This window comes from Carya illinoinensis, chromosome 7 (genome assembly GCF_018687715.1).
Source record: "Carya illinoinensis cultivar Pawnee chromosome 7, C.illinoinensisPawnee_v1, whole genome shotgun sequence".
In the NCBI taxonomy this organism is placed as follows: Eukaryota; Viridiplantae; Streptophyta; class Magnoliopsida; order Fagales; family Juglandaceae; genus Carya; species Carya illinoinensis.
In genome coordinates this window covers 31287730-31307998 of record NC_056758.1, presented here as the reverse complement: position 1 = coordinate 31307998, position 20269 = coordinate 31287730, and the positions used below count along the sequence as shown (strand labels likewise).

Sequence of the window (20269 nt, the reverse complement as noted above, 5' to 3'; positions counted from 1 at the left end):
TTTAAAAATATTTTATTATTATTAATCATTTTATCATTATTTTTTATTAATTATTATTATTTAATTTATTATTATTATTATTATTTATAGAATATTTAAGATTACTCACCTCCAAATACGGCTAAAATATTTGATAAATTGTGTTAAAAAAAAAGATAAATAACTAAAGCAAATTGAATATGTATTATTATCTATCTAAATTTGTCAAATAGTATTAAATATTAAAAATACCATACTCCATTCAGTGTTCACATGTCTATGTTCACGCGGCTCGGAAAACAGCCACATTGGCTCCTAAAGGGAACGTGCAGGTGGAGAAATACGTCATATCAATGAACAGAAGGCAAATCATGCGTTGGCCTTCGGTGGAAACAAAATCTTGGCTTGTTTGACCTGTCCACTTTGACCTTTGGAGCGGCTGCAGCAGCATTTGGTGTATGTATACTTTTTACTCCATCTAATTAAGAGATGGCACGTAAGAGTTTTTTAAAAAGTAAAATAGATTTGGTTCGATGAATTGAAATAGATTTTTGGCAGGCCTTTTCTTTCCAGATTTCTTTCTCCCTTGTCCTTAAGCCATTTCGCCGCATCCCCCGGCCGGGGGGGTTCGAGTATGTAGCATCTCCTTTGCAACTATTTTACCAGATCTTAGGTGGTAAAAATAAAAAAACACAGCTTTAAAAGCATCACTTTTACATTTTGATCTCTTTTTTTCTTTCAATCACTCATGATTGTATGGATGAACAATATGTGTATATATATTTTTTAATATCTGGAGTATGTTATGTTGGCTTAGTTACAGTAAATTAATACTGTACGTGACATTCAATTGTTGCAATCTTAAAAAAAAACATCAGTTTTTGGTGGTTAATTTATATATCCTCTAGGCTCTATTCTCTGCCATAAAACACCATTAGTTTTAGGCTGGACGGATTTGAGAAAGATTAATTTGTTTTTCCAATCCCTAAAAAGCAATAAATCAATAATCATATTGTGTTCCATAAACATTTAAAATTAACCAGCAAGACTGATCAAAATTAACCAACAATGTTAATTAGGGAGATGGGTTCCAAATCGACTTTCCTGTTGAGAAGAAGGTTGAGATCAACCCACATTTGACGATTTCTATTTCAAATAGTAAACAAGAAACAAAGACTAGGAATGGTTCGTCTTGAAAAGTCACTCCTATTTCATCTGTAGGTGACATTTGACTTGCGACCTGTTGAGAAGAGAATCTGCAGGTGAGAAAAGTCTATTTCATTTGCCGTTGCTTCCGTTGGATAGAAAGAGGGAGAGAGTGCAAGAGAGAGATTGTGGTGATGAGAGAGAGATTGAAAGGGAAATCGAGAATGAGAAAGAAATGCTCTCAGCGTGCACTCATGGTAAATTAAATTACGTCTCCCTTTTTTATTGGCCCGTGTAAATTAAAAGTTTACACCATTTCAATTCGAAGCTTTTCTATTTTTTGTAATTTTGCTATTTATTATCCTTACATATTAGAGAAGTGTTATATATATAAAAAGATTATATAAAAATAAATTTAAAAATTGATGTGATTTTATGTGATCTGTTAAATTTATTTTATAATAAAAATAAATTCATAATATGACATATTGCATCATCATACTGCATCAGTTCGTGAATTTATTTTTATATAATATTTTTGTAGCTAAAATATTTCTCTACATATTATACACCATATTTATTTTTATTTCTTTTAAACTAATTAAATTATTCTACTTATCATCCATATTCTATACGTTTAATAAGAAAAAAATGTGACGTATGGTGTGTAGGATTACAAATAGAATTCTTCTTTCTTTTCTTGTGCAGATTTTGTTATTTTAAAAAAATTTATATAAATAACTTATTTTCTTAATAGTAAATTCTACTCTTTTTAAAAGAAATATGTGAGATTTGTAAAGTTTAAAACTATATATAATATTACTAATTTGTTTGCTTTTTGATCTCTCACGAGATTTTCTTATGCAACGGTGGTATTATATTCTTTTAAAAATCTTTAGTTTCATATTAAATAGGGTCATTTTTGTTGCTTGTGCTTGAATTCTAAGATTAGAGCGGAAGACATATTTTAGTAAAATATCTTATACAATCAGAGCGAATAATCCGGAAAATTAAATATATGATTTACTTTATATATATATATATATATATCTATTTTTTCATCATCTTCAATAGTAAATTTAAGACAATAACTCTAAACAATTCAATCTTAAAATTATGTTATTTAGTAATTCTACGTATAATCGTAAATTGTATAACCACTGTATAATTATTTGAAAAAGAATATCGTTTATTATTAAAAAGTTAATTTTTTTTATATAAATCACATATTTTATTTACTTTTTTAAAAATAATTACGTGACAGTTACATAATTTATAATTATAAATATCTTTTCTTTTATATTGAATCAAATACTATGTCAAATGAATGGGCAAGAAACCAAGAGATGAATCAATGAGATAAATCGGAATTGTCTTTGATATCCTTTGGTACTTAAAATCAATGGAGATTTAGATTTAATTATAATAATCAATACATAGGTTTCATATGTTTACTCACCATTCGAACTTTTCTCTAATATTTAGAATTAGAAATCAGATTGAAACTAAGAACCAACTAGAGTTCGTCGTAATAAATGTAAAGATCGGTCTTTCTTTGGAGCGTTACCAGATATAAAGACGACATCGACGATCCCCACTACAATAATATCGTCGGTAAAAGTCAGAGTTTTAGTACGCTGAATTTTCAGCTCAACGTCACGGCATGCGGACCAAAGACACAGAATCCAAAACAAAACATAGCCACGAACGCGTTTCCAGTTCAAGGCTTCAATTCAAGCACCAAACTTTGGACCCTCTACGATGCTTCGACCGCTGTCTCTACTTCTATTGTTGTTGTTAAGCTCCGCTTTGATCGTACGGGTCAACTCGCACCAAGAATCGGGCGAGTGGAGCTGCGAGTCCGACTCGGAGAGCCGAATCGAGTCCGAGTTCCGGCCAGGCCTCATCACCCTCGACGGCCACGCCGACGATTGGAAGGACATTGATGGCTTCGAGTTCCCTCTCCTCCCCGCTCTCGACCCACATGAAGATCACGAATACAAAGGAGGAAAAATAACCGTTAAGGTACTTCCTTGATTCAAATCTTGATTTCAATTTCGTCGGGAATCATGGGTGGTTTATTATGAATTTTGCTCCTTTAATTCCTTTCTTTCTAATTTGATGTTATATGTTTGGTTATATTGCAGGCCTTGCATGATGGTCATGACGTTTTCTTTATGTTACAAGTAGATGGGGACTATGTGTACTCTAAAGGGTAAGTTTTGATTTTGAGAATGGAATGTTGTATTATGTTTGTGATTAGATTATAACTATTTTCTCGATCTTTTTAATCTTTTGGCAACATTTTATGTTCGCAACATAGCCTTTTACATTCACTCCTAGCAATTAGATATGAATCAATGTTCATACAATTCGTCCAGAAATGGTTAAAAAAAATAGGTTGCTGTTCTAATCTGATTTCTATTTTCTTCAAGCTTCCCCCCATCTTATTACATTGTATCATGGTGTTTAAAGTTTTTTGGAAGGCAAACAAACTATATGGGTTTAGATTCTTTCAGTCAATTTTGGTGTGCTGGCCATGAAATTCTATTTCACCCAGCTGTGCATTCTCCGATATGCTATATAAGTGGATATACTTTGTTGAAATGAATGCCTAATCAGCTTAAAGCCTAGACTCCTTGACATGAAAAGCTCCCGTTGAATTGTTTTGCTGTCCCTGATGCAGCAATAGCAAGAAATGTCCTTCTATCGCTCTTATGTTCCAAATTGGAGAAGGTGCCTCATACCATGATGTAAGTTAATCCATCTAATTTTTTCCCACTGAATTTTTTTGTAGTTTATCTTGCTTTTCATTTTGTCTACTTTATAATTCAAACTGAGAAGATCTGTGTTGTTAGATGGGTGGGTGTACCGAAGGGAAAGACACGTGCACCAACAAGACGTGCAAAGGGCATGAAGTTGATATTATGCACTTCTCAATTGGAAATGCTATTCCGGGACGGCTGTATGGTGGCAACCCAATAGACAACAGGGATGGATATGGTGGTGACAGGTAATGTAGTACAATCCTCACCTTTTGGCCTTGACTGCAATGTAGTACAATTCCACATTTGAGCATCCGTGTAGTACAAAGTCATGATAATTTAGTAAAATCCCCTTCTTAATATATTCTTTATTACTAGTCATCACTTTTTTTGTGAATAGGTTTGGTCATTTGGTTGATCTTTATGCTTGGACCCCACACTGTAGATATCTAGATGGAACTGGCCCTTCAGGTACGTTGGGCATTAATATTATTATTCAATTAGTTACTTCAAGGATTAATATAATATCCTGTTGCTATTTTTTTAATGAAAATTGAAATATATTGATGGGCTTAGAAGGAGAGCAATGAAATTTTTTGAGTAAAGGAAAGCAAAGAGCGATAAGGATCCAAAAGAAAAACCTACTAAAGTGGCATTGAACTTCTGGCTCTTTCATCAACACAATTCACCATCTGTGGTCTAGCTCATTGCGTACTTTGCACAACTTGGAACTCACCTAGAAGAGTTATTCAAATATTGGTTTATCTTTAGTTCTCTTGTTGAACAATGAATATCAGCAACGCCTTGACAATTAATTTTCATTAACGTATTAAGATATTATCTCAAAAACAATGTTCATCTTCTCTTATGCCTGCTAAAACAACTCAACATCCTCCTCCTTATCCTCTAAATTTTTGCTACTACGTTTTCTAACAGCTTTTATTCTTGTTCTTTTAGCCTTCTTATCTTTCTTTGACATCTTCAGTATTGAGAAAATCACCCATTATAGTGGCAATCACTTCTCTATTTACTTTTTCAAATTCTGGTGTTGCCATACCTTTGACTTTATTTCATTCTTTTTCTTTTGCCCCCAATTTTTGTAATCCTTTTTCCCCATCTACAACTCATCTCCTCTAAGGCTGAATTTCTCAAGACAATATTCATCTTCACCCACATCCTCTAATTTGTAACATTGGACTTACTTTTGGTTTCCACATCTAAAGTTCCTTTGTTGTATTGCTTTATTTCACCTTTGCTAATATTGGCTTCTGCATAAATATAAATCTATCCTAGCTTTGAATGCTAAATGCACCCTCAAATTGTAAGTTTGCCTAATGAATTATGCGAATATCATATATCTGATTATTTAGAACAGGAACAGTGCCACCCCTTGAGAGCAGACGGTAACTAGATCAGACAACAGTTGATGATAGGCACTTTGGGGTGTTTGAATGACACGTGTAGCAATATCTCCCAATTAACCCAAAAAAGGCATTTTAAGAATGCAACAATACATGGATTTTATTGGTCAAAGGAGAGCTGTCAAATATTAGTATCTTTTTAAGTTGACATGATGTTTCTATCCCCTTGACATATATGCTTATTATTTTTATTGAAGAACCTTGTGTTGCGTATAACATGAAATGAGTTCTGAGTTTTGATTTGCAGCTAAAAAATAAATATAAATAAATAAAAGAGGAAAGAAAAATGTCTTTTTGCCTCCTTGTTTATCTTTTTTAGTAATCCCTCCCAAAGACATGTAACAATTTGATGTTTAGATTGGGATACTTAAATTCTTTATTCTTTGTTATTTTTCTTTTTGATAAGTACGAAAATTTATTGATCCTCAAAATTAGGCATAGTCCAAGTACACAGGTGGTATACAAGAGAGAAATACCTAATTACGTCCTGCATGCAGAAAAAGAAGCATAAAAGTTATTGACATTAACCCCCTCTAATACAATAGCCTTAGCCCAAAGTAACAAAGACTGGAAAAAAAAAGTCTCTAATGCCCCCAATGAGCGTACTCTATTTTCAAAACATCTTCTATTCCTCTCATTCCATGTACACCACATGAGACATAGGGGCACCATCTTCCAAGCAGCTGCTACTTGACAATTTCCCCGTGTTTTCCACACCAACAGGCCAAAAGATCCGCCACCTTCTTATTCTTTGCTAGTTATGAATTTCGGTGAAGTTTCTTTGGAATTTTGTATACTGGATTATTGCAACTTCTTTCTTGGTTTGTGCTTTGTATTCACTAGTCTATGACAGAACATAGATGCAGAATTCTTGATGGATATTTTACTGTCAAGATCAGACAATTTATCATGCCATTGCTTTTCAAAAAAAGATTCTCCTTGTATCTGAAATTTTTATTTCTCCTTTGAGATGCATACCTCATCAAGGTTCTCCCAAAATTTCTCTTTGATTATTGTTTTATCTCTTCCCTTTTATGCCGATGGTCTTTTGACCAAATGGCATCTACTCTCCTCCTAAGTAAGAGATTGAGGGTGTGGTTGCAGGTTGATTCCTATTAAAGAGCATGAATTTCATATACCTAAAAGGAAACTATAATTTTCGCCTTATTCTTCCTTCTTCCTTCCCCTTCTCTAGGTTTTACTTGGTGTTTCTTTTTTGGTCCACAATAAAATTGTAGTGACCAAAGCATGAATGATTTTGTCTATTTTATTGTCAGGAAATGATACTAGTGCACAGAACGAATGGAAAGGTGCATGGTGGCACAGCAGCTTTTCTGTTCACTCAGGTAATTAACTATCTATTGTTAAGGGTTTGATATTTAAATATTAGTTGTACTCATAAGTAGTGTATTGTGATTATCAACTTACACAGAACTATCGCTTGGCCATGCCAGAGACCTAAAATGGCAAGTGTAAACATTTAGAAAATGGATACATAATGTTATGGAAGATCCATCTATTGAATTCTCAACATAAGCATCCATATAACTTAAACTGTTCTATTAATATGTTAACCTATTTTCTTAAAAAAAAAAAAAAAAAAAGAATCCACTGGTGCTTAGGTAGGTTTAAGACCCCTGAGCCTCCTGTGTGACTAAACTATAGTAATTTAAAATAGAAAAGATAAACAACTTCATTTTGTTCCTTATGAACATTTTGGTGAAAGGGTCCTTCCTTATGACTGTTTTGGCTTCTGCTACATCACCCTTTTCATGTGGTTGTTTGTTTTTTAAGTTTTTCCATATATTTTCCATATGTGGCCATATATTTCACCTTTATTTGTACTATCATCTTATAAATTACCTAATGTTGCACCATTTTAGGCTGAATATTAATATTTTAGTTGCCTATTACAGGTTTTGTGGAGGAAGATAGTCCATATGCATCAGGTGGTCAAAAAGGCACATATTATTTTGAATTCTCTAGGCCTCTGAGAACAATGGATCGTCTTCAACAGGTAATGTTATCTGCTTCATTGAGAAACGGTGTTTGCTTAAATATTTTAATTCTTAGTGTGTAATTTGCTTCACTGGTTCTTCAAATGTTAATTAACAGGGATAATGAAATGCTGACTAACCCCAAGGGGTTGACCCAAGTGGTGAAAGCCTTGGTCTTGGGGTATCAGTTCCTTCAAGGTCCAAGGTTCAACACCTCATGGGTGCAAACAATCATTAGGGGCCACACCCTCTGGTGAAAAGCCAGCAATTTAACCGGTTCTGTGTAGGGAAAATTCCATGGATGCGGTGAACAAAACCGGGATTTATTCTGTAGGGGCAAGTCCGAAGGGCCCTGCCTTGGAGAGGTTCCCTGACATAAAAAAAGAGAAAAAAGAAAGAAAGAAATGCAGACCAAGACTAAACACACTCAATCAATTGAAAATCATCCTTAAAAATGCGAACACAATTGCCTCCACTATTTGATTGCATAACTTTATGATATTAGTCAAATGAGCTTGATGGGCCGATGGCCATTTATGTTTGTTTCAAATAGGCCCTTTTTTAAAAAAAATCTAAATTTCACTATATTTGATAGAAGTTCTGTTATTTTACTTATAAAAAAAAACTATATTTGATAGAAGTTCATTTTTCAAATGGAAACCAGAGTACAACTTTAGGAAACTCTTTTCTGGATAATTTCTGTTTATTCTTTTGAAATTCTCTCAATTATTGTTATTATTATTATTATTTCTGTTGACTTTTTTAAACCCTTGTTCTCTTGTTTGAAGAGAATTCAACGTCTCACATGGATGACATTGATTCATTGACACCTTTGTGTTATCTATACATTCAATGTTACAAATTTACCATGTTGCAACAGAATCTTAGTTTGTTAATATTTTACCTGGTGCCTGCAGGATGCTCAGTTTACACTTGGTGGATCCAGTAAGATGTCAGTGGCATTCTGGTATCCACTTGATGGACAACCATGGCATGGTTCCGGGCACTATTCCATCAACTGTGATTGGGTTCCCTTAGATATCTCTTCCGGCATTTCGAAAATGTCTGTACGAGGTGGCTCCGGGAATGTTTCCAGTGCCTTTGCCCTTCTGTTATCAGTGGTATCCCTATGCGCGTCTGCTTTTGTGGGGTACCGGCTTTTCAAACCCAATCATGCACCCTTTACACCAATGGAGAATCTTTAGGATAGCAGTGTGATTGGAACTGTACCCTCCACTTAGATTGTACTTCTTAGTTAGTACTCTTGGTACTTCCACTTCCACTCACATTTTTAATTAAAAGGTGTTACTTTATTCTTACACACCTTTGTGGGTGTTGTCACTTTTTAATGTATGATTAATTTATTTAGGTCCTTATCTTAAATATGATGATGGCCTTTTGTTTAGCTCCATTTTTCTTTTTGCTTTTGGTGTTAATTAGAATCAACTTCATTACTGCAAAGTCTTGTGCTTTTATTGATGAGAAATGATGTCAAGAGCCATGCAATGTTTTTGAAAAAAAAAAGAGTAAATATGAGGTTACAAGAAAAAACTAATTATTTAATAGTAAAAATTATTTTTTTAATAATAGACTATTCTTTTTTAAAATAATTATATTGATTGGTTTTCGATTTAACATTTCTTTTAAGGTTCCCTTGTTATGTTATTGTCACCTTAGTGGGCTTTTCGGCCTTTTGGTTCCTAACTCGCTTGCTACCTATGGGTTGGACCAAGACATATTCCTTGATAGGATGGTTGAAAACTTACTGATGTACAAAAGCTGTGGTATGGACACTTGGATTAGAAGTGGCACTAAGTGTATTAATTTTATTTAAAAAAAAAAAGAGAGATTCAAAAGGAAAATGTCTTAGATTGCAATTTGCACTCTTATCTTATTTCTCTTCTAAAGTGATGATTTGGTATTATTTTTCAAATTTTGAAAATATCACGATAGTGCATAACGAAGAAAGTGAGATGAAAAAATGATGTATATCTTGACTCGTTACTCATTAGTATCTTTGCTAAGCATTACTCGTTAACATATTGGCACCCAAAAAATAAAATGAAATACTAGTATAAAAGATTGAATCGTAATTGGTTCCTACAAAATAATAGAAATAATTTATAAATCCATACCTAATATTCTTGGTGAGTGAGTTTGGAATATACTGCTTAAAAAAAGACTCTATTGCGGCGATCTTTGTCGCTCAGTATTCAAAGGCTTCGAGCCTTGGCCTCAGGAAAATAATTAGTAACGGCGCTGATAACTTCGTTACAAAAACCTTATGACGACAAATTGGACCGGCTAAAAAACGAATTTTACGAGTTAAGTTAGAAATTTAAATAAAATATTATTTTTTATATTATTATTATTTTAAAATTTGAGAAAGTGAAATTATTTATTATATCTTAGAATATTAGATGACTGGCATTTGGAGAGCGAACGACGTCAGTTCCATTTTGGTGAGCGATTTTCCGAAGGGATCGAATAGGAACTCCAAGGATACCCAAACTTCGGACTTCGGAGAGAGACTCTCAGAATCTCAGGTACTTTCCTGTAATTCTCAGCGTTTTCCGAGAGAAGTTTCCCTTTTTGTCTGGTTTTCTCCTGGTTGTCACCTGATATTACTAAATCGGTTTACATCTGCGGAGTTTAGGTTTAACTTGTATGCATGTGTTTGAATTTTGCAAGATCTTAGTTTTAAACCACTCGTCAAATTTATTTTAACTATATGATTGGATTTAAATGAAGTTCGAACTTTGATTCAAGCTGGCAAGCTTTCGCTTTTTAGCCATGAGGAAGCTCTTGATTAATTGATTTTTGGAAGTTCTTGGTGGTTGGTTTACATTTGGTGATTCATTTTAATTTGAATCATAAAACGTTGAAGGCTTTGAATCTCCGATCCACACAGCTGAAGGCGCTCTCTGTAAGCTATACACCAAAGAACTGAGTTCCATTCGTTTCAAATCCACGAGAACAAGTTCTAGAGTTTAAGGAACGGAATTCGATTATAATTGAAGCAGACCTGGCGTTTTTCATGTTCTGGTCTATAATATCGTCCATGGACAAGCTTTTTAATAAGTAATTTATGCGTAGCTTGTCTCGTGATGAATTGCTATTTTATGTTCTTTTTAGTGTCTTAATTGGCCTCGGTAACCGAGTATGATCCTTCTATTTGAACGTTTAGGTTTTGTGCCTATTGTGGAATTGGTTACGCTTTGAAGCCCGAATCCTGAACCTTAATGGCGAGGATCAAACCTCAAGCTCTGCTACAACAAAGCAAAAAGAAGAAGGGGCCTACTCGAATAAGTGTCACTACCATCATATTGTGCAATTTGGTTGTTGTGTTGATCGTGTTTTTCCTGTTTTCTACATACAGGCACTGGAGTCAAAGGTTTGTGTGGTTTATCGATTGTGCTTATACTCACATAGATTTTTTCATGATAAAGGGGGATTCTTTGTTAGAAAATGATGTTTAGTTTTTTTTAACCTGTAAAAAGATTATATCCAGGCACAATATGGAACCTGTAGGAATGTATGAAAATATTTGGAAATATTAAGGAAAATTCTATATGGGCCAGGGTTTGAAAAGTAATGCTGGGATGCATGATGAAAAAGGGGTAAATTTTGAGATATGGACCTACCAAGTTGATTGAACAAGGAACTTTCTGATCGTTATGTTGATTTAACTTTGTGGTCAAGTTGAGTGAAATCTTATCAGTGTTTACAATGCCCGGAGTTTTATTAATCATATAATTAATCTTAATTTCAGAATTTTATGTTTGACATGCGTGAATATTTCACATGATTTATGGATCATTGACATTATCTCTGATTTAAATTATGGCTTTTGAATAATATAAATTATATAGGATATTCTCACTAATATTTTTTTATAAGGGATATTCTCACTAATATAATTAATGAAGAAGTCCGGAATTGGAAGTTAGCAAATGATTCAGAAGTTTTTGTTTCAGTGAGTTCTGTTTTGTCTGTGTATATCATTGCAAATATTTGAGATATCTGTTGGATAGTAACCTTTACTTGCTGACTTGTATATAGGTCAAGATTCCAAACAGATAATCAGTTCTCAGCTTCTGAGGTATGTCTTATCGACGAGCCTTTTATTAATTCTATAATGGCATTGACAGTTCTTTTTTTTTTTGATCGGTAATCAAGAAGTTTTATTAATCATAAATGGCAAATCCCAAGTACACAGGGCATATACTTGAAAGATACCTATCTAGTTACAACCGAAACAAGAAAGTCATGGACATTTAGTCCATTACATACAATGGCTCCCACCCAAGAAAACAGAGTTATGAAGAAAAAAATTTTCAGCTCCCCCAATGTTCTCTCATGGTCTTCAAAACTTCTATCATTTCTCTCTTGCCATATGCACCAACACATGCATATGGGTACCATTTTCCATATTGCTGCCACCCTTGAATCTCCTCGAAGTCCTCTCCAGCAGGCTAGAAAATCCACCAATCTACGGGGCATGACCCATGCTACTCCAAGACCCGTAAAGAAATCTGCCCACATGGTCCTAGCCACCTCACAATGTAGAAACAGATGATCAACTGATTCCCCATCTTTCTTGCACATACAACACCAATCCATTACCATTACCCAACATCTTCTTAGGTTATCTGTAGTGAGAATTTTACCTAGTGCTGCAGTCCACACAAAGAATGCTGCTTTTGAAGGAGCTTTCGTCTGCCAAATGCTTTTCCAAGGGAAATTGAGCATGCCTGGGCTGGATAAAACTTTGTGAAACGATCTGACCGTAAATTTACCTTTCTTTGAGGGACTCCACAATATCCTATCTATGGAGCCCTCTGTCATGCGTGTTGAATATAGTGTTGCATATAATTCAGTGATAACCTCCAACTCCCAATCTTGTGCTGCCCTAGAAAATTCCACATTCCAATGAGGGACGCCATTAGAGAAAACCAGCAAGTCCGCTACCGCTGCATCCTTAACTCGTGCTAGCTCAAATATGGCGGGGAAGTTGTCTTTGAGGCTCCGTTCACCACACCATTTGTCATGCCAGAATCTAACTCTCGATCCATCCCCCACTACAATATGAGTATGTCTCCTGAAGGTCTCCCAACCGTTTGTTCTTCCACAAACCCACCCCATGTGGTCCACGAACCTCATTTGAACACCAACCACCCCATGCCTCCCCAACACGTTCTTGACAGTTCTTGAGTTATTTTCTTTCTGAATTCTAGTTATTATGGATTAGAAATGTAACTGGCTAAATTGTAGATGTTGCTTAAAGTGCCTGATTTATCTGGTATTTTTATGTGCATCCATTTGTTATAGGATTTCAATGCTAAGAACAAGCTCAAGCATTTATAATAACTTTTTATACATAGAATAAAATAATGCCTCTGTTTCTGAATCTGTTCTTTAATTTGCTGTAGGATGGGAACGCCTTTATGGATGCAAAAAAAGCTGATGTCCCTGGATATGCTGTAGGTTCTCCATTTTGTCTCTGAAATCTACCCTTTGATATGTTGTTGCAATTTAGATATGACCGACAAGAAGCCATTGCTTTATCAAAAGTCAAATATTGCATTGGTTAACTTCTGAATAAAAAAGGCAAATATTTTCATTCATAACATAAGTTGTATTTTTTTTTTTTTCCCCAATAGGTTTTGAATACCTCAAAAGGGTTTGTAACTGTGGAACTTTTCAAGGAAAGTTCTCCTGAAGTTGTTGATGAGTTCATTGACTTATGGTGAGTAATCAATTCACCACTGCACAAGCTTGGGTTGCTACATTTTTCATAAATCTCCTTTCACATCCTCTGTTCGTATCATTAACTAGCACATTAGTCAGACATTATGCATATGCACAATATCATTAAAGTAGGCAGAAGTGCTATCATAGTCATTACGCAATAATGATGGTTGTGGAGGTCTCTTCCCTATTTCTGGTTTTTTGGGTGGGTCTTTGAGATGAAAATGAGAGTGGTGTATGGATAGAAAACTATCACCATAGAATAATACTGAAAAGTCATTGAGTTATTGGAAGTTCCATGTATCAAACAGTTCATCAGAACCATGTACGTGGTAGTTGAAAGCTGTTAGTTGGATCGATTACCAATGAATTGGGTTCACATAGGGTTCAAATGGAGGCACTATGGTACAATCTGGGAGAAACATCTATGATAATTTCCTAGACATAATTATTAAATAATCTTTTCATGTCAAATTTGTAAGTGTCTAAAATGTTGTTAACATAATCTTCTCGTACAGAAAGTGTTTTATCTTGCTTATGCTTCATGCACATGTATGCTATGCTACCTCCAGCAGGCATTTGCTGAGGCATGATACATGTTCATGACAAGTTTTACTGAATCTGAACGAAATTGGTTTTGCAGTCAAAAAGGGCACTTCAAGGGGGTGCTTTTTAACCGTGTTATAAAACACTATGTCATTCAAGCAGGGACTGCTCAAGGGTTAGGAGCTACTGAAGATTGGACTCTGAGGGGAAAGCATTACAATCAGCTCGACATGAGGTTGACAGCTATTTGTGAGAAGAAAAAAGAAAGGATTTGATGCTTTTATACTATGTCGTATTTTGGCCACATCTGATATGTGATGATTGTAATGTTTATAAACAGTTTGAATTTGAAACATGAGGCATTCATGCTTGGAACTTCCAAGGGTAAGCGCAATGACAAAGGATTTGAGCTTTTCATCACAACTGCACCGATCCCAAATTTAAACGAGCAACTTATTGTATTTGGGCAGGTCGTCAAGGGAGAGGAAGTTGTTCAGGTAACAAACAACTTTGGTTTCTTCTAATAGTTAGTGTCTTGTTTGTTCTGTAGTTAGTTAGATGCTAGTGATTAGCATTGCCAATTAGGACTTCTTCTAGACGTGAGTTAAGAACATATTTTGATACCTTAATATATATATATATATATAGATATACTGACCTTTTGGACATACTACACTATTGCCACACTACACTGCACCATCTGGTCCATGTTTTCAGACGTGGCATGGATGAATGCTGTTTGACTTGGTAATTTTCTTCATGGTAATATTGCAGAAGTGCCTTCAGTAGCTGTGTCACTTCATATTCTATTTAAAGTCTTTGTTCTTGAAATTGTAAAGATCATGAGCCATCTCATTTATCGTTTTTACTTATTTCCATTGGCACCCACAGTTCTTACGGTTACAATTATAATAACTTTCGGTTGCTTCACACATTGTTGTACCCAGGAAATTGAGGAGGTGGATACAGATGAAAACTATCGACCTAAATCTTCTATCGGCATCATCAATGTGAGTCTGAGACAGAAAATATGAAAAAAGTTTCCCTACTCATTAAAGAGCATTTAGCTCTGCTCCCTGAAGGAATTCTCCACTCCGGGTCATCACTGAAGATTTAAACCATGATGCTGCTCTTTAAAAGTAACTTGCTTTGAAGGGTTGATAGATATACACTATTCAGCTCTGTATTAGAAGTTGGGTGTAATTTTTTTACTCGGGTGAATGAGATTAGAGTAGCTTTCTGTGATTTTCAGAATGATGTATAGCGGAGTGTTTCTCCTTGTTTGTTTGTTTGTTTTTATTTTAAAGAAATTTGTCTTATTTTTGGGATTGGTGATTTGATTATACTTGTATTTTTTTTAAAGTTAAATCATACTTGTATTTTTTTAAGACCCTTTGTAAGAAAGATTTGTTTAGTTGGCTGGCAGAAACTGAACAGCTTAGCAATATTCTCAATGTAGAGTAGCTCTTCATTGAAGTATAGGAAATCAAAGATAATGAATGATACTCTCTTCCATTTACATTTTTCTGTGGTCCAAATATCTGCGATGGAAGCACATTGCTGCTATGCTTCTACCGGTGGAACCAGAAGCCTGGAACTGGAACTTATTATATATACAAGCAGAGACACATTATTATAGTTATTGTTACAAAAATGTGGATAATGAATTGAAGAGCAGACGGTTTTGGCTTGAGATTTCCTATAATTCTAGGACCCAAACATTTTCTACAACTCTCTTTTCTTTATATTTTTTACAATTTGAATAGACATATTATGTGGATCTCATTATATTCTGTATAACTCATTTTATTCAATACAGATGCCAACATAAAATATAATAAGATTTAGTTGCTGCATCTATTTCTTGAAGTGGGAGGTATTTCGGGTAGAAAATTGTAAGAAATCCTTATTCAGTTTCAAAACCCAAGTCTGGGAACCATCAAGGTCGTAATCCAGTTAGTATGAGTTAGTATTTCATGGTTTTGAAGTCAAAGAGTTTAAGTTGAGACAGTATGAGTTAGTATTTCATGATTTTGAAGTCAAAGAGTTTAAGTTGAGACATAAGTTAAAATTATTTGTAATAGTAAAATCTGATTTTTGAGTCATGAGATAAGCTTTGGAATAGCTCTATACTTAAAAATTGCAGTGGTGACGAGCTTGTCCTTGGGGCATTAGCTATGACTCGAGCTTGATATTTAACAATGAAGAGTAACTCCTATAGTTACGTTCAAGGAATGTTACTATGCTGATAGCTTCCCCCTCCACTTTTTTTATTGAGGAAAAAGAAAAAAACCAAGTCCGGGAGAAAGATGGAGCAAGATTTATAATCGCACGTGCTCAAATTTTGAACCCATCTTTCAAAGTTGGACTGGGCCTATCATTGTTTTAACCCTGGAAATACGGGGTTTTTTTAAAGGAAAGAAATGCCGGGTTCTGGTTAATTACTTGACCCAATAAATAAATAAATGGGTCCTTCTATATATTTGTTAATCTTGTTCGCCGTTCTCTTGGTTCATTAACTTGAGTTCTAGGTCTACACTATTGCAACAGACGGAGAGGGCAAAGGTGGGGAAGAGAGAGAAGTAGCAGATGATGATGGGAAAAAGTTCATATGCAACTCCCGCTTCTGCTTTTCGTCTTCATGGAACGGTTAGCGTTACTAAAACTACTACTTTTCTTGCTGATCTGAGGGTTTTATTTCATGTTCGAACTTGTTTTGCTACTCGTACTTGGTCCATTTTTACTTGTGGGAGTAGTTTCGATTCGGGAATCTCAAACCAACTCTCCAGATTCGTGAGAATCCAGTGCAGTAATTATTGTGGCTTGAGTAATGTTGAGAATGCCTTTGCCCCGTCGATGGCAGATCTCAGTTGTTTGCTAGCCCGATTGCAAGAATGAAGTGTTATTCGACCGTGATTGCTCTGTATAATCTTCAAAATCATTATAATTTCTTTCAGCATTAATTGCTTCTGCCATCTTAATGTTGGAAGATGTTTAATGATAATAAATTATGTAAAATGGATGAAATTGAAGTCATAGAAGAAGAAAATAGGGAATTGGATCTGTAGTAAGTTGACAAGAGATTACTATCTATAATTATTCGTCATGAGAGAAATATTTTAGCTACAAAAAAATTCTAAATAAACCCATAAACTGATATGATACGTTAAATTATAAAATTATTTTTATTAAGAGAAATACTCTAGCCATAAAGAGATTACACAAAGGTAATCTCACAAATTGAAGTGGCTTGATGTGGTTCGTCAAATTATAAAATTATTTTTATTGTAAATTAGATGTAATGGATCAGATAAAGTCACGTTAGTTTGTGAAATTATTTTTGTATAATTTCTTTATAGATGTAGCAGTACTCTTTATTAATAAGCAAATTTAACGTTACATATAAAGTCATGTCAATTTGTGGGTTTACTTTTATGAAATCTATTTGTAGCTATAATACTTTTCTTGTCATCAACGTGGTCTCATCATTATGATTGGTGTTTCTTGCGTAAGAAAATGGGGAATTCGTGGATCATCTTTTGTTATATTGTGAGGTGACTCGGTTATTTGTGGAATGAGATCTTTAACTGGATTTATGTGGTTTGGGTAATACCTGGAAGAGTTATGGATATTCTTAGGTACTGGAAAGGTGTTAGGGGAAATGTTTACACTGATTCCCCTTTGCATTATGTGGATGGAAAGAAATAAGAGGCGTTTTGAAGACCTTGAGCGTTCCTTGGACGAGTTGAAGACATTCTTTTATAATATGGTATTTTCTTGGGCTTCGGTCGGTAGTTGTAATGGTACCCTTTTTGTGATTTGTTTGTATCCTTCACTAATGCTTAGTAGAACTTGGCCATTTTCTGTGTATTCTTCTTGGGTACTTGGCTTCTGCCTATTCCTATCAATAAAGATTTACTTTGACTTGTAAAAGAAAATGAATCAGAGGTCTTGTAGAGAAGAAACGGTACATGAAGCAATTGAGCAGCTGAATAATATAATACAATGGTTCAATCACAGTTGATAGTGGCAGCAAGGCATCATGGGCAATGAAAACTCAGCAAATAATGGCTCTATGGCCATGTTTGTCAACTTATTTCATTTGGTTTTTATTTTTATTTTTTTGGTATTTTCAAACATAATTCTATAAATGTATGCTTGTGACATCAATTTCCATTTCATTAGAGACAAGGTGACTTGTTGCTATCCTAATAAGGCTGTTCTTCGATTAGTGTGTACATCGTTCATGCTTGTAAGCACGTAATTTGGATTTGTTAAGAAAGATCTTACTTTTTCTAATATATTGAAATTACTTTTTTGATTTATTGATGATGTAGAGTATTTTTTAAGATTGTTTTCAGAGATGAGATAAGTTGAATAAAATATTATTAAAATATATTATTTTTATATTGATATTTGAAAAAGTTGTATTAAGATTTGAAAAAGTTGAATTGTTTATTTTATTTTGTATGGAAATTTGAAAAAGTTGTAATGATTGAGATAAGATGAGATGAGATGAGATGAGAATTTTATGAAAACAAACTAGGCAAATTGTTTAAATCCATACATCATCAACGGATCTGCCTTTATTTTGGGTACCAGATGCTAACTGTTTTTACGCAAAAACTTATATAGTATTTTATCACATGTTTTAAGTAAATAAAAACATCTGAAGTTGTAACTTGTTCCCACTTTGAATGGATGTTTTGGACAAGGTTAATTTATCTTTCTCGTTGATGTTTCTTCTTGCTTGGTGCCTGGTGGTTACTAGTATTAAGTTGAATATTATTGTTTAACCTGGAGTTTTGGTCAATGGTGACAGACATTAGAAAGAGAAGTGTCACAAAGAATTCTCACAAAATATTATTCACAAATTTTGGCTGGCGTTGTCGTCCCGGGTGGCGTCATTATCGTTATAATCGATATTGTCAAGGTGGGCATCCTTGTAGTTGTTGCGGGGGTGAGAGGAGGCAAGGACGTAGAGTCACTGAGGTAGTTGAGAGCGCTTGAAGACTTGAAGTTGTAGGTGGTTTAGCAGCAGATGCCAAAGCTTTCGAACCCAAACTTTTGTTTGGACATGGTTTGTTTATAAATTTGTACAGCTCGAGCTCTGCTATTAGAGGAGGTCGGTTTATTTAGGTTATTGCGGTGTACGATGGAAGCCGACACTACAAAAGTGAGATTGGGGAAATCCCCACGCAGAGGTGGTGTTGAACGGGTGGTTTGTTTTTAGATCCCCTTTTTTGTTGCGTCCGACAAATAAACGATAGAAAATTTACATTTAACCATTATCAGAAGATGGCAATTCTTGTTCATGGATTGTGTTTGTGTCTTGTTAAGTTATAAATATTTGAGTATATGGATCAATTTGAACTTAGCCTATTTAATTAAATAGGTCAAGACTTTAAAATCTTAATACGAGTCATTTAAATAATGCGTGACATGATACGATATATTTAAATTTTAAGAGATGCTAAATGTAGTTAAAAAAAATTTATAAAAAATATATTTCTCCACATGTTAGTCATAGATATATTAAAAATTATGAAATTTGAAATTCAAAATTTAAATTTCAAAAGAAAATTAACAAAATAAGTCTTATAAGTAAAAATGTAATTATATGTTGCACTACTTTTAATCAAATGAGTTATTCAGAATATGACTCATTTCAACTCACTATATAAATAGTTCACACAGCTACAGTTAGATTTATAATAAAATATTTTATAATTAATATCTAAATAAATAATAAATAAGAAATTTAATATCTAAAAAATAAAATTGAATTGGATGTTAACCAAAAAAAAGTTTAATAGTTAGAGATATTATGTAGCCGGATCCTAATATTAATATTATGTTTCAAAAATAACAAATACATATAAAACTAAACATTTATAATATTGGAAAATATTATTTATTTTGGTCATATGGGTTGATTTTAGGTCAACTTTCAATTGATTAGTTTATTAATCGTATTTTATTTAGTCACCCATTTTAACTTTAACCCACTTATATCAAATTGAAACCCACTTATTATATATCATGTTTATGTTAAATTTACATGTCGTATTATATATTAACATCCTTTTGGAATCCAATTTAATCAAAGCATAATGCCAGATATAAACTTCAAATTTAGGGTGTTCATCAATTGGGCAAGGTCTTTGAAAAAAAAAATGTGAAATACACATTGATCTTATTTTTTCTAAAATGGCTTACATGCACAAATTATTTAGGCACTGTTTGGATAGTGAGCTGAGATTAAATGAATTGAAATAAAAGTTGAATAAAATATTATTGAAATATAATTTTTTAATATTATTATTGTTTTGATATTTGAAACATTTGAATTGTTTATTATATTTTGTGTAAAAATTTGATAAAATTATAATGATAATATAATATGAAATACTTATTGTATCTAACCGAGCCTTACTCTTTTCCCTTGACAAAATTTAAACACTATTAGGATGATAGAATGCTATGTAGAAACATTTGAATCTAGCTTTTATTAAGATGACAATATGACATATAGTTGAAATTGGATCAATTTGCATTTTTTTAATAAAATATACTGTATTCATTAGTAACTTATATTATAACTTTGACTTGAAACATACATTACAAATTAATTATAACATTAATAACTCCCTAGTATGGAGAA

At 33.6% G+C, this 20269-nt stretch overlaps 2 protein-coding genes across 2 annotated transcripts; both read left to right on the top strand.

Moving 5' to 3' along the window:
- Window positions 1–2750: 2750 nt before the first annotated feature.
- LOC122315242 lies at window positions 2751–8713 on the top strand. The gene is made up of 8 exons (XM_043131058.1): window positions 2751–3150; window positions 3273–3340; window positions 3812–3878; window positions 3984–4138; window positions 4291–4361; window positions 6589–6657; window positions 7228–7328; window positions 8226–8713. Exons 1-8 carry the CDS (start codon window positions 2887–2889, stop codon window positions 8511–8513), a joined length of 1083 nt encoding a protein of 360 aa, XP_042986992.1. The 5' UTR covers window positions 2751–2886; the 3' UTR covers window positions 8514–8713.
- A 984-nt stretch (window positions 8714–9697) lies between these two features.
- Window positions 9698–14993, top strand: LOC122315241 (peptidyl-prolyl cis-trans isomerase CYP21-4-like). Its single transcript, XM_043131057.1, has 8 exons — window positions 9698–9854; window positions 10496–10702; window positions 11371–11410; window positions 12741–12791; window positions 12972–13057; window positions 13703–13840; window positions 13946–14102; window positions 14553–14993. The coding sequence occupies exons 2-8, from the start codon at window positions 10551–10553 to the stop codon at window positions 14637–14639; spliced, it is 711 nt and encodes a 236-aa protein (XP_042986991.1). The 5' UTR covers window positions 9698–9854; window positions 10496–10550; the 3' UTR covers window positions 14640–14993.
- The last annotated feature ends 5276 nt before the right edge of the window (window positions 14994–20269 follow it).